Source organism: Melanotaenia boesemani, chromosome 21 (assembly GCF_017639745.1).
Source record: "Melanotaenia boesemani isolate fMelBoe1 chromosome 21, fMelBoe1.pri, whole genome shotgun sequence".
Classification (NCBI taxonomy): domain Eukaryota; kingdom Metazoa; phylum Chordata; class Actinopteri; order Atheriniformes; family Melanotaeniidae; genus Melanotaenia; species Melanotaenia boesemani.
In genome coordinates this window covers 21,864,266-21,879,915 of record NC_055702.1, presented here as the reverse complement: position 1 = coordinate 21,879,915, position 15,650 = coordinate 21,864,266, and the positions used below count along the sequence as shown (strand labels likewise).

At 43.9% G+C, this 15,650-nt stretch overlaps 1 protein-coding gene across 1 annotated transcript; it reads right to left on the bottom strand.

Annotated features, from left to right (window-relative positions):
• Positions 1-12,209: 12,209 nt before the first annotated feature.
• On the bottom strand, positions 12,210-13,695 carry LOC121632622. Its single transcript, XM_041974266.1, has 2 exons — positions 13,665-13,695; positions 12,210-13,355 (listed from the first exon to the last, which is right to left on the bottom strand). The coding sequence occupies exon 2, from the start codon at positions 13,335-13,337 to the stop codon at positions 12,453-12,455; it is 885 nt and encodes a 294-aa protein (XP_041830200.1). The 5' UTR covers positions 13,338-13,355; positions 13,665-13,695; the 3' UTR covers positions 12,210-12,452.
• Between the last annotated feature and the right edge of the window lie 1,955 nt (positions 13,696-15,650).

Here is a 15,650-nt window from a genome sequence, read left to right as displayed (position 1 = left end):
ACTTAAACCGCTAAATTGGATTTTTTCCATTAAAACCAGCCATATTAATGCAACCTTTAGAAAGGATCTCATGATTGTACCTGCAACTTTTTAGAAAAACATATAATCTATAAAAGCCCTCGGCAGACAAAGCTCCTATCCACTTTCACTAACTGAAGCATAAGCCTATCCCTGCATGAGGCTGGTTTCTGTGTGAATCGCACCAGAGTGCAGCAGGCATTGGCGCTGCCAGGGATTTTGGGCCCCCTGAAAAGAAACTGGAGTCCCGTCCCCCCCACCCGAAAATTTTAATACTATAATCAGTGTTGTCTTCGTCAACGATGATTTTATTTAGTTGACTAACCTTTTTTTAATGACGATAATGAGACGGTGACTAGCTAAAAATGGCTCTCTGATGACTAAAACATAATGAGACATTTATGAGATTTCGTTGACAAGACTAGACGAAAATGTTCAAGGGCTGATTGTCCAACATTAAAATGTACGACATTTCTGAGCGCAATCTGTCATTCAGCAATGCTGCTGCACCTTGGCTACGCCCACCACTAGACGTGCAGCTCACACACAGACAAGCAGTTTATTCATTCATAGATGAATCATGGCGGCAATGTCGTCGAAGGGATTTGGTGGTCTGAAGCGACAAAACGATATATGGACATATTTTAACCATAATCCATAATTTCACTGGCAGACTAGGTCAAGTTCAGCATTGCTCATATTTTGGGCATGTGTATGTTCAGAGTGGAGCATTGCACTTCAGAAAATTCTTAGAAATAAAGCCACAGTTACTAAAGTAAGGATGTTGTTGTTCTTTGCTTTTTTGGAGTAATTGATTCCACACTTGGCACTTTATCTGTGTAATGCATAACCCTAAGTAGATCAGAAAGTATTTGCTGTTGGTTGGGAAACCTAAGTCTAAAACAATTCCTTTGAATTTTGTAATTATTGATGAAAATAATGTGTTGCTATATGTTGAACTTATAGATCTGCTATTTTCTTGTGTGACATCTTTGTATGATTAAGTAGGGCATCAATGGCAGAGTCCCTGTTGATGGGAAAGTCTAGGCTAAAGATATCATTTATTTGGAAACGGTACCTATAATTGCATGCATGGATGCAGCAGTAAATGCTTACAATCCCCTTGACCAGTACCGTATGGGTTTCCCTCTTCTTCAGGATATTGTATCCCTGTTGGGTGAATCTGACTAATAAAGTGTTGCAAGTTTCACCAACATACTGGAGGCCATACACTTTACAAGTAATCAAACACACACAGATCTTTGAATGTTGGGTACCTCTACAATCACATAAAAAAGCAATCTTATTGTAGGAGCTACACAAGCACTGACGATGTTGAAAAACTGACCAAGTTTCCCTGTTCTGGGTTCACTGGTTTCACCTTGGCTCTGATGAAATGGTCTTTAAGATTCTGGTTCCTCCTAACAGCCCCTATCATAGGGGAGACACATTGATCAGTCTGGTCTGGAGGAAAGACGTGAGACATTTCCTAAGAAAGGAGCGACAGTATCCTCTGCTGGACAAAGAGTGAAACAGCACTTTAGTGTCTGCAGCAAAGTCAGACTGCTGTGTGCAGATTCTGTAGAATCTCAGCAGCTGAAATTTTACCAGGCCAGCAAACGTGTGTTTTGGAAGGGAGCTGGTTTTTTGCAGAAGGGCATGAGTATTACTGGGTTTGAAAAAAAACTTTCATTTCCAATTTGTGGCTCTTGAAATTATTTCCTTTATATGTTGTTGTGTCTAGAAATCTATTGAATGTGTGTTTCTGGTTGATTTAAGTGAAATGGATGATTATTTAAGGTGCTCAAGAAAACTTCAAAGTCCTGTTTGGAGTACGCCCACACTCCCTAGATGTCATCCAGGAACCTGTAGGAATGTGAGGCCTGTGTTTCACAGCTTTCTAGAGCTGAAGTTTCCAGTCTGCCATTAAAAAGTTGGCATAAGCTGGAGCAAACTTCTTCCCCATTGCTGTTCCCCATGACCTGTAAGTAGAACTCACCTTAAACTTAGTCGTTTCTGGTTACATTCACTTCCAGAAGCTGTAGCAGCTCTTAATCAGGTTTCTTTTTGTTGGGGTATTTCTGGAAAATCTTTTTAACCGCTTCAATTCCTTCTTTTTCTTTCTCCTTCAGTTTCCTTCTATGTTTGTATACAGACTGTCAATGTCAACTATGAATAAAATGCTTTTGTCTGGGAGTTTAATTTGTTTAATTTTATCAATGAAATTATAAGTATTTTTAATAGAACTCTCATGTTTGGTGGAAAGAGGACTGAGGAAGTGGTCAATATATTTGGCTGTATTATAGGTCTCACTGTTAATGGTTGGACACAATGGGGCGTCCAGGAGGGTCCTGAAAGGGGACGGGCCACTTGGAGCGCTCCTGGTGAATCTTGGGTAGCATATAAAACAGTCTTGCCCTCGGTTCTGAGGATCCCAACAAGTAGTTCTTCTGTTTTAAATTAATACATTTCTTTTAAATTGTTAATAATTTTATCAATTATAGGTACTGTTTCCATATAAATAGGTCTTCTCAGTTTAGTGTAATAGGTTTTATCATTAAGTTGTCTGTAGCCCTATTTTAAATATTGATCTCTGTCTAAAATCACTACTCCACTCCCTTTATCTGCTGGTTTATCATTGGGGGTCCTCTTGTGGGGGTGGAGGGCTCCACCAGGTCCCACTGTCTGGTTCTGGGGAGTCGATGTGGATCGGGTGCTGGTGGATGAACTGAATCTAGATGTTGTGATGGGCTGGTGATGGGGTACCGCTCTGCCAGATTGGCCACAATTACAACTTGAGCTTGGTACAGGCTCTCTGTCTTGAGTTAGTGACCCAGGTTTCTTTTAGCCCAGAATGCTGCAATTTCAAATGGGCCCTCCCAGTCCTGTGAAGAAAACCAAATAATGCTTGGTCCTCCTGATCTATATTATCAGTGTAGTTGTACTGAAGAATTTTTACAGTAGTACAGGCCCACTGATTTTCATTGTTTTCAATTACCTTCTGAATTTTTCTATTTGGAGTAGCTGGTTTCACCACATCAGCCAGGTTACAAGTCGTCTTATCAGTCGAGGGTGGGAGGTGTGGTTGTGCAACGTTTTTAAGATGATGTACTGCTTTAATGAGTTTGTGAATGAAACAGACCATAAAGGAGAAGTCTGGATCATTAGATTCAATTCTATGAGCCTGGGTCGGTCCGGGGTGTCTCCGGTTTGGTCCCACATTGAGTACCATGATGGGGTCTCCCTTGAGTGGAGTGTTGCTCACAGTCAGGACATCTCTCTTGGTGGACTGGTGAGCGGTGGTAATGATAGAAAGATCAAAGGCTTTATTAAAGTCAAGAAACGACATAAAGCAGCTATGATAGATAAATCAAAAGTCAAGAATTTCCTGCTTCATGGAGGGGAGGCGGTCAGCACCACAGTGGTTCAGTCTAACCCCTGCTGGTCCATCCCCCAGTGATGTAAAGCTGAAAAAATCTAGATAGCTAAATTAGATATGATACCTCCCAGAAGTGTGAATGAGATGGGTTTTAGATAATCATCTCCTTATAATAAATATGGATCAGTATTATTATCATTATATCTTTATTGTTAAATAGAGTCCATTATTACAGTTATTATCATCAAATCTCATTATTCCCCTACTCAGGGATTTAAACCCTAACATCACTGAATACTTTCTTATTAACCCCATCCCATGTTATCGTTATATGTATCTTCTTATTTGTCTCTTTACTTTCTGACCAAGGAACTTTACTCCTAACCCTAGCCTCTCAGGCCCTTTATTTCATAACCCATCAGATTTCATTAACTGCTTGAGTCTGGGATTTATTAATGCCCTATTATATGATTTGATTTCTAACACTAATCTACTGCATCCCCATCTAGTTATTCCTAAATAAAAGATCAAACCAATGATTATAGAATATCCATTTATAAGAATTCTTTTATATTTTCTAAAGGTGATATGCTGGTGTTTGTCTTCCTCTTTACCAGGACATCCTGCCCAGAAGAGGTGATATTCAGGGGGAGTGGGGTTACCGGAAACAGGAATGGAATGGCGCACAGCCGCACCATACAAGGACGCACAGCCGCACCATACATGATACATATAAACACTCGCGTTTACTGTATGAGAGAACACGCATTAAGGTACATATACGGACATTTAACATACGGACAAACGCGCGCAATCAGGCTGCATGCAAACACGCGCGAACACGCAAGAGGGGCGCACAAAGACACACGCGTCAGTAACACGCATGAAGCATTAAACCGTTCACAATAACCATGTTAAAAATCGTCTGTTGGAATGTACATGGAGCCGGTTCCAGGGAGAAGAGGTTGAAGATCTTTAATAAATTACAGGAGCTGCAGGCTGACATTGTCTTACTACAAGAGACTCATTTAACAAACTCAACCATAGATCTTCTTCAAACAGCTCAGTTTCCTCATGTTTACTCAGCTTGTTACAATTCTAGGCAAAGAGGAGTAGCTACTCTTATTAATAAGAGACTAAATTTTGACATAGATAGCACAGTAGTGGATCCGGAAGGCAGATTTCTGATAACTTTATTATCTATTTGTAATATCAAATTATGTATTACCAATGTATATGGCCCCAATGCAGATGATCCCTCCTTTTTCCACTCCCTGTTTGCTACACTCCAGAATTATTCAGATAACAGAATAGTGCTAGCTGGTGATTTTAATGTAGTCTTGACTGAACAAGATCGCTGCAGCACATCAGCCAGTCATCGAGTCTGGCAGTCGTCAGAAACTATCAAACAGTACATGAAGGATTTTGGTCTTTGCGATGCTTGGCGCTCTCACCATCCTAAACTAAGAGAATACACCTTCTTCTCTTCAGTTCACCACTCCTTCTCTAGAATAGATTATATATTAAATAGTAACTCACTAATGGGCGACATTTCAGAGACTCAGATACATCCAATCAGCATTAGCGATCATGCACCAGTTTCATTCACTCTGAGAAACAAAAATAATAAACCGATTGGTAAAAGCTGGAGATTTAACACCTCTTTATTGAAAGATCCTGAGTTTATTGATTATTTTAAAAAAGAATGGTCAATTTATATAGAAAAAAATGACATGCCTGAAACTTCAGCGTGTCTCCTTTGGGAAGCAGGAAAAGCAGTAATGCGAGGGAAAATAATTTTCTTCTCCTCACATAAGAAGAAGAAGGAAACAGCAAGAGTTTTAGAATTAGAACTCAGGATTAAATCATTGGAGGAGGCTTACCGCATTTCCCCCGAAGAGCACACAATGAATAATATAAGGAAAACTAAATTGCAGCTTAAAGAAATTATAGATAAAAAAACACAGTTTTTAGTGCAAAGACTTCGCTTGGAGAACTTTGAACACAGTAACAAATCTGGAAAGTTTTTAGCAAATCAACTAAAAACAAACAAGGAGAAAACAACAATCTCCTCTGTTAAAGATCAAGACGGAAACATCAGCCATGACTCAGACAAGATAAATGACACGTTTAGAAGCTTCTATAAAACATTATATGAATCACAGATTAATCCAACAGATGAACATATTGAACAATTTTTAAACAACATTAATCTACCAAAACTAAAAAATGAAAATAAAATAAATTTAGATGCACCTATTACTGTAGATGAACTCCACGAAGCTCTCCAACATATGCCCAACAATAAAGCCCCGGGTCCAGATGGTTACTCAGCAGAATTTTACAAGGAATTCTGGACAACGCTAGCTCCTACATTTTATAATATGTTGTTAGAAATACAGGAAAAACAAAAAATACTGCAAAATATGAACTTAGCTAATATAACACTATTGCTAAAACCAGGCAAAGACCCCACACTTCCATCCAGTTACCGTCCCATATCTTTAATAAATGTAGACCTGAAAATAATTAGTAAAGCTCTTGCCAGAAGGATAGAAAAAATAACCCCTCTTATAATACATCCGGACCAGACAGGTTTTATAAAAGGTCGACATTCATCTACTAACACACGTAGACTAATTAACCTCATTGATTACTCTACTTTACATAATCTAGAATCCACAATCATTTCTCTAGATGCAGAAAAAGCCTTCGACAGGGTAAACTGGAAGTTTCTATTTGCAACACTAGACAAATTTGGGTTTGGACCTTCTTTCATAGAGTGGATTAAAATATTATATAATAACCCAAATGCATGTGTGAAAACCAACGATCAAACTTCTCCAAGCTTCCGCTTACAGAGAGGCACCAGACAGGGCTGTCCACTCTCCCCCTCACTTTTTGCCATTTTCATAGAGCCGTTAGCAGCTGCTATTAGACAAAATACAGAAATTAAAGGAATCCAGGGCAAAAATATAGAACATAAAATAAGTCTTTATGCAGATGATGTATTACTCTTCCTTCAGAACTCACAAACATCACTCTCTGAGACAATCACAGTTATTAATAAGTTCTCATCAATATCTGATTATTCTATTAACTGGTCTAAGACTACAGCCATGTCCATCAACTGTGACCTACAAAACATCCCTAATATCAAAATACAGACAGGAAACATTAGATATTTAGGTATAAATATTTCCCCCAGATTATCAGATTTAACAAAATTAAACTATGTTCAGCTACTAAAAACAATAGAAGATGATCTCTTACGGTGGAGGCGCTTACCCATCTCACTAATGGGGAGAGTTGCCACCATTAAGATGATGATTCTACCTAAAGTTAATTATTTATTTTCAATGATACCCACTAAACCCTCCACCAGTTGGTTTAAATCTCTGGACTCTTTCATATCCAAGTTTCTTTGGAAAAACAAGCCGTCACGTATCAGTCTTAAAACCTTACAGCAGACTAAAGATAGAGGAGGACTGGACCTACCAAACTTTAATAACTACTTTATAGCTAACAGGCTGCAGTACATCTCCAAGTGGCTCAAACCCAGTTATCTGGATGAGCCGTGGCTAGATGTGGAGCAGGCTTTGTGTGAGGACTTAGTCATCTCTGACCTGCCGTTCATCAGCTCAACCATTAACCCATATAAGTGCTTTAAAAGCCTTAACATCCGTTTTTCCTTAATGGCTTGGTGGGAATTCTGTAAGATAACCAGATCTTCCCTCTTTCCATGTAGACTTACACCCATCTGGAACAACCCTGACATCCTGCAGAACAAAAAGATGATAAACTTCACTCAATGGAAGACTAAAGGAATACAACAGTTAGGACAGATAATAGAAAATGGAAACTTTGTATCTTTCAACACAATTGTCTCACAGTATGGAATCAACAGCAATAAATTCTTAGAGTACCACCAACTAAAATCAATTATATGTAAGAAGTATACCCCTGTACAGTTAGACTTGCAGCTTCCTATCAGAATAGCAGAATTCCTGAATCATAATACTCCAAAATTATTATCAAAAATATATAGATTACTTGCAAAGCTAGAAGACAGGATATCTCTCCCAACTTCAAAATGGGAAGATGATTTATCTAATAACTTTGATCAGAAAAGATGGTCACAAATATGTTTAAACACGTTTAAAATGACTCAGAATTCAAATATACAACTAATACAATTCAAAATTCTCCATAGAACTCATTATACAGGACACAGGATGTTCAGGATGGGCCTTTCACCATCAGATATCTGCCCACACTGCTCTGAGAACACCTCTGATAGCTACATCCATGCGCTGTGGTCCTGCACACCTGTCCAAAGGTTCTGGATTAAGGTGTGTGAAGATCTCTCAAAATGGTTTAAAACTAGTTTTCCTACAAACCCCACACTTTGCCTACTGGGCGACCTGGGTGACACTAACATAGGAATACACTCCATAAACTTGGTCCTCGCAGTCTTATGCATCGCAAAGAAAACTATTCTTGTGAACTGGAAAGATAAGAATAATTTGTCTATCCAGCAGTTTAGAAATCTCCTGTTAGATCACATCAGCATTGAGACAATGTCTGTCTCCTCCAGGAACCAGTCAGATGACTTTCATTCCCTCTGGTCCCCTGTGACTGGCTACATCACTTAATGTAGGTGGAGGATTGCGGCTTCGCTGGGATGGGGGCGGATGTGGGTGGGGGGTCCCTGGTGGCTTCAGGTCTCCGGTTGTCTCCTGGGTGGGGATCTAGGCTGCTCCGCTGCTGGGTCTGCTGGGGGTTCCGGTCTGGGCGGGCGGCATTGGGTGGGCCCCGGGGTGGGGCTGCCTCGTGGCGGTGGGGGGTGGCTGCCGGGGTGCCTGGGTCGGTGTCTGTCGGCCCCTGGCCGGGTGGCCGGTCGGGCCCGGGGTGGGCCGGGTGGGGGCCCCGGGCTCTGGGGCGTCGGGTCTCCCCCCGCTCCTGGGGGTGGGGGGGTCTGCCGCTGCTGGGGGGGGCTGGGCCCGTCCTGATGTGCCATGCCGGGGGTTGGTCCGTGCCCTGGTGCTTGGTCGCAGCCCCGGAACCTGGGTGGGGGTGTGTTTGTGTGTGGGTGTGTGTGTGTGTGTGTCTGTGGGTATGCTGGTGTGTGGGTGGGTGTAGAGGGACGTGTGTGCTGTATGTGTGTGTGGGTGTGTATGAAGGTCTGGGTGTGTGCGTGTATGTGTGTGTGTGAGTGGTGTGCGGGTGTGTGTGTGGGTGTGTGTGAAGGTATGTATATATGAGTGTGTGCACGTGGAGGTCGAGGTGTGTGTGGAGGAGTGAAGGAGTGGGTGGAGGCGTGAGTATGTATGGAGGTGCTTGTGTGTATATGCAGGTATGTATGTGAGTGTGTGTGTAGTGGTGTATGTGTATGGAGGGGTATGAGAGTGTGTGTGTATGTGGGCACCGGTGTGTGTGTTTATAGGTATGTGCGTGACGTGTGTGTGTGGAGGTATGTGCACGTATTGAGGTGTTGGTGTATAGAGGTGTGTGAGAGTGTGTGTGCGTTTGCAGGGGGTTAGGACGTGTCCTCTGGGGGGCGCCCTGGCTGGGTGTTGGGGGCGGGGGCCTGGGGTTCCCTTCCTTCGCCTCGCCCCCCTCCCACTCAGAAAGAGGAAAGTGGCCCCTTGGGCTGGGGGCTGGCCCCTGGGGGGGTTCGTGGCGTGCCTGGGTTGGGGTGCCTGCTCTGGGCCTGTGACGCCCTTCGGGGCCGGCGGGGGACGGGGGCGCCCTAAGCCCAGCTTTTAATTCCACTTAGTCACTGAGCACAAATAACATTTGCAACATACAAACACGTTTTGGGGGGTGGAACATGCAAGGTCAGGTGGGTGGGACTGCTCAGGTGGCCCCACCCCCTCCTCAATGCAGTTACTGCCCCCCAATTTTAACCCTCTTTTTTAAATTGCAAACAGCACATAATATATTCCCTCACTAGTGGGGGAGGGAGGGGGGATGGGGTCTTCAAGCGCCCCTGTCTCCATGGATGGCCCGGGGGCGGGGCGGGCCGGGTGGCCTGTCGCGTTGGCCCGGGGCGTGGGCGGGCTGCCCCGGGGGGTTTGGCTGCTGGCCCTGGGGGGAAGGTGCTGTTTTGGGGGTGGGGAGTGGGGGACTGGGGCGGGGTGGGGGGGGGTGGGGGCCTGGTTCGTGTCTCCTCGCCTCCTGGCTGGGGCTGTCCCCCCGCGGCGTGGGGTGGCGGGAGGATGGTGGTGGGGGGATGGTGTTTGTGTGTGTGTGTGTGTGTGGGGGGGAGAGTGGTGTGTGTGTGGGGGGATGGGTGGTGGAGGGATGGTGTGTGTGTGTGGGAGGGTGGGGTGTGTGGAGGTGGGTGTGTGGTGTGTGGGAGGGGGGGTGGTGTGGGTGTGGGAGGATGAATGGTGGAGGGATGATGTATGTGGGGGAGGATGGGGTATGTGTGGGAGAATGTATGGTGCAGGGATGGGGAGTGTGTGGGAGGATGGATGGTGGAAGAATGGTGTGTGTGCAGGAGGATGGATGGTGTATGGGAGGGAGGATGGTGTGTGTTTGGGGGAGTGGTGTATGTTTGGGAGAGTGGGTGATGGAGGGGTGGTGTGTGTGTGTGTGGGAGGATGGGGTACGTGAAGGTGGATGTGTGGTGTGTGGGAGGGGGGGTGGTGTGGGTGTGGGAGGATGAATGGTGGAGGACGGTGTATGTGTAGGAGAATGATGTATGTGTGGGAGGATGGGTAGTGGAAGGATGGTGTGTGTGTGTGTGTGTGGGAGGTGTGAAGGTGGAGGATGGTGTATGTGTGGGAGGATGAGTGGTGGAGGGATGATGTGTGTGTGGGAGGATGGGGTAGGTGTGGGAGAGTGTATGGTGGAAGGATGGTGAGTGTGTGGGAGGATGGATGGTGGAAGGATGGTGTGTGTGTGGAAGGATGGATGGTGGAAGGATGGTGTGTGTGTGTGGGAGGACAGAGTATGTGAGGGTTGGATGGTGTATGTGTGGGAGGATGAATGGAGGAGTGGAAGGAGAGTGTGTGTGTTTGTGTGTGTTGGTCTGGGGGGGGGGGGCAGGACTGGTTCTCGGGGTGTGCGGCTGGGCGCTGGGGTGTGGGGCTGGCCTCTGGCGGTGGCCGTCTGGGCGGGCCGGGTCCCCCCGGGTGGCGTGCTGGCCCTTGGCCTGTGGGGGTGGGGGGTGTCCCTGCGCTCCTGGGCCCGGGCCCTCTGCCCCGTCTGTCCCGGGCGGCCGGTGCCCGGGGGGGTCGGGGACTGCTGGCCTCGGCCTGCCGGGGCCGGTGCCCTGTGTCCGCGGGGCGGCTCCTGCTGGGGTCTCCTGCTGCTGCCTTCCTGGGCGGGCGAGTGGTCGTCTCTGTGGACCGGTCGGGATCTGTAGCCTACGGGGGGGCTGGTGGCCTGGGTCTCGGGACCGCTGGCCTGACTCTGGCCTCTGTTCAAGTGAGGTGGCATCTGCATGATCACTCTGCATGGTCACTCCTTCCTGAACGTCTCCACACAGTCTTTGCGTCGCCGTGTGGCCGAGTTCTCCAGCATATCCACACAGGTTTCTCTGCGCGTGTTCTTGAATACAGCAGTTTCACTTATATCTATTATCATATTTTTTTTCTTTTTTTTTTTTATTATTTCTGTTCTTATTATTATTATTATTACTCCTACTCTTATTATTATTACTACTACTATTATTATTATTATTACTATTATTGTGATTATTATTATTGTTACTATTATCAACTAGTTGTGTAATGACCTACTGGCCAGGATGATCTTAGCTATATATGTTGCAAGTAGTATGGATTACATGGTTTTCTGTATAATGTTTTAAGTCCCCACCCGCACTCCCCACACCCTTTCTGTCCCTCTCTCTCCCCTCCCTCTTCTCTCTACTTTCTTTTCTATCTCTCTCTCTCTCTGTCCCCTCCGGTCGAGTCCAGCATTAAGAGTCTGATTTAATAAAGTTTTTCATGTCATCAAGAGGGACTTTATACATGTAGTATAAATCCCTGCTTGATAGAGTAAAATTGCCCAGCACCAGACAGCAGCCAGACAATCATTCTGTTTGCAACGATGCTGGACAAGACAGGTTAAAAAAAAAAAAAAAAAAAAAAAAAAAAAGGAATGGAATGGCCAGTGCACTAGCTCTGCAGCCTCCGGCCTTCATCTTCTGGCAGCAGAGTTAACATTGTTTTCTTTCCCTGCCCAATCCCAACATAAGTGTATGTAACTGTCGCTGTAACTTCATTCTGATGGAAAAATCTGAAAATCTGGTGGTCCTTTAGACGGGAAGTTTGGGATTTATGAAAACAAAAATGGAACCATCAATAAGAACGCTGTCATGTGTGGACGGAGCAGGAAGAAGTTTCAGTTATACCCAAGCTGCTCTATCTTAACGTCAAGCACGCATTTGTTGAGACTGCAACTTCAGGATTAACACCTAGTTTTCTGCAGACCAAAAGCTAGGTCTTTATATTCTGAGCTATCCTGTCATAAAACAGATTAAAGATTTTAGTCGCCCTAAAATAAAACCAACCAGACATCAGAGTGGACTTTATTGGCTTCTTTCCTTCACCGTAAAGGAACATATCAAAGTCTTTGCTTTGAATTATCTTTCTTATTTTTATTAAAAGCCATGCTGGAAACATAACTGTGTCAGAATAAGAGTTGAACTGTGAGGAAGTCGATGTGACGACGGTAAATTCACCCTCACTCTGAACTGATGGAGTGATGCTGCTGAGCTGCTCTCATCTCATCTTAGATGGAATTTTATTTCTTCGTCTGTTTAACAGGTCAAACAGGAATAACCACAACAAGAGAGTCAGATGCAAACAGGACTTTAATTAAAGAAGATAAATCAGAATGAATTCATACAGAGTCACGGAAGAATGATTGATGTGACTGATTGTAGGATCAATAACAGAGTTACATGTTGGTAGAAAAAACCTCTGAGATCTCTGCATTGAAAACATTATTTCAGAAAGAGAAAATTCATCACCAGACTAATTAAACTTTTTCTTCTGCTTTTGCTGATGACGATGCTCAGATGCGTTACCATGACGACTCACTTGCTAAAGCACAGGAACATTTGGGTTGCAGGCCAGCAGCCACAGCCATTGCCTGAGTTGAGGCTTTTATCAATAACATGGACCCCGGCATGTTGAAACGGCTCCACCAGCTCCTTGTTGAAGATCACAGTGATGGTTTTGATGGGGGAGTCGCAGTGGGCCTTTTTGTACCACAGGAACACATCCTTTCCTTTGGTCCCCTTGTTGAGATCCTGGTTGACTGGTTGGTAGTTACCGTTTTGAAGGTTCTCGTACTCTTTATCATTGGTGGAAATCTGCAGATCTGTGAGGCCTCCCTTTGGGTCGGTGGTCAGGCGGTACCAGATGAAGACGCTGGCCCCTCCTGCTCCTCTGTTGGTGTTTTCATCCACTCGGATGTAACCGTTCTCAAAGTACTCTTGGTCACCTGCAGAGGAATTGTTGGCAGTGATGTCACAGACGTACACCTGTTTCTCTCTTTGCAGCCACAGGTAGATCCATTGTTTTCCAGCATTTCGGTTCAGATCACAGGCCGTTCGCTCCCAACCAAACTTAAACTTCTGGGCTTCATCGTCAGTAGAGACGTCAACTTTCACAATGGGGATATCATACACTGAGGAGCCCTTATAGTACCACAGGTAGATCTCATTTCCACATGCTCCAGCATTGAGATTTTTGTCCACCTTGTGGTACCCTGCAGTGTTTAGGCCCTCACTCATTTCAGTGTTGAAGGAAAACTGGATCCTGGTGATCGGTGAGCAGTTTCCTTCTTTGTACCACAGGTGGATTTCCTTCCCTCCGACTCCTTTGTTCAGATCAATGCTGAGCTTTTTAAAGTGACGTTCACGGAGCTCGGCCTCCTCGGCTTTATTCAGAGACACTTGGAGTTCGGTGATGTACATGGTCACTTTGGATTTCTGCTTTAAAATGAGAGGATACAGGAATGAAGACACAATGTGGTGATGACAGGAATGTGCAAGAAGAAACATCTTTTTTTTTTTTTCAAATTCCCAAATTTCCCTGAGGACTCTCTGAAGGGATTAATAAAGTATTTCTATTATATATTCTATTCTACATCTGATTCATGTGTCAAACAGACAAACAAAACAGAGAAATAAGTTAATCAAGCTATAATCAGAAGAACAGGAACTGCAGTGGTGCTAGCTGCTGGAGATAAAGGACATTTTCAGCCTCCGTAATACAGAGTAAGAAGAGTGTGAAACACTTACGTGTCTGCAGACAGTGTAGGACTGTAGAAAGTCGCCTGGACGGCTGAATGTTGCTGTTCCTTCACAGAGTCGGCTGCCTTTATATACACAGCTGACATGCTGAGGCTGCACTGTGATGAAAGCTGATGTGATGAGTGTTGCTCAAGAAATTACCATGAAAGAGACGTCATTATTCAGAGGTACGCTCCACCCACTTCCTTCATCTAGCTGGGTCAGCCAACGGTCCTGACTTGACCGTTGACGGACTCAGCTAGATGAGACTTTGGGCCATTATCGTTTGACTTTCATTTAACATTTATCCATTCAAATCATGCCCCACCAAGAGAAGTTAGCTCTGTTCTCTGACATGACTGATGATATATGACTCCATTTGTGTATATCCTGAACAATATATATTTATATAAACAATATGGTTTTTCTTTTCTTTACAATATTCTTTGTATTTTTGCACCGTGGGATGGAGAGAAACATCTTCATTGATTCCTGTGTGTGTACTCACACACTGCAAAACTGACAATATAAAGCTTGAATCAGGAATATCAAAGACAAAATTCACAGCTTTTAATGGCAGTGACATGCCGTCCTTCTGAGAAAACTGGAAACGCTTTTTTTGAAATAATTTTAACATGAACAACAACCTTTCCAAAGAAAGAGTTCTGTCACCTCTGACAAACAATAAAATGAGTCTTATCTTGTTTTTGCAGGTATTGCTGATCATTGTGAAATCATCTAAAACTTTTGCTTTTTCTCAAGAAATGCTTGGAAGTAACAACCTTATGACTCAATAACCTCATCCACCTGTCTTACCCTTTTCACTCTAACAGCATAATTATCAGTGACAACTTGCTGCTGTTTACACTGGAAAGGTAAGGGACACAAAATATAAAGTTTTGGGGGTTTTTGTAATGCAATTTTTTTATTAATAATTTAAGTCTTGAATAACCCTTAACTGTGTCTCTTTTGTCATCACAGGGACGACACGAACAATGCTGTACCTGAGATTATTGCAAACTTGTTCCAAACTTTTGATCATGGAAAAGACAGGAAATGTGGCACAAAGATCAAGCAAAGATCAAACATTGAAACTATACAGATGAATATGACATCATTTACAACAAAAGAGATTGTGGACTTCAGTAGAGGCCACACTGACCATCATTGGTGCTGCTGTGGAGAAAGCGAGCAGCACCAAGTCCCTGGGGCTGCACATCTGTGAAGACCAGTCCTGGACAGCCAACCGCACGTCCCTGGTGGAGAAAGCCCAGCGGCACCTCTACTTCCTCCGCAGGCTGAAGAGAGGGAGAGCCCCCCAAGTAGAGTCATTTTCATTATCTCTGATGCGAAACATAGTAAACAGACAGGTCCTCACAATATCCGAAACATCAAATAATAAAATCCACTCACATCAAACATGATCGTTCACTGGAATCAGCAATAAAAAACCACTGAGGACATCAAACTACTAAAATAAAAATGAAGAAGGAACCATCAATGACCCTTGAATAATAAAAATTGCTCAAGATAAAAACAATAAAAAACAATAAAAAATATGATTCAATAAAATCACAAAAAGATTAAAGTCATCTGTAGCTGTTTAAAATGCTACAGCACGTGGAACAAAGGTTTGGTTTTAGTCTTGATTCTGAATCTCAGACCTGAGGGACGCAGTTCAAAGTCCTGGTGTAGTGGGTGGTTCTGGTTTCCCACAATGCCCCTGGCTTTCCACCTTACCTGCTGCTCATATACAGCAGGACTGAGGACTGAGGGAGGCCTCCTTCACCACCTGCTTAACTTGACAGAACCTTTTGTTGTCAGGCAATCAAATCAGAAAATAAAGGAAAATTTTAAATCCGATTCAATAAAAGACTTCATGTTTTGATGGATGTTCATTCATCCATCATGTTTCTGAGCGACTAAACATTGGCGAGGATCAGGGCCGGATTAAAAGTTGATTCCAGTGTCTTTCCTCCTCACTTGACTGCCTCT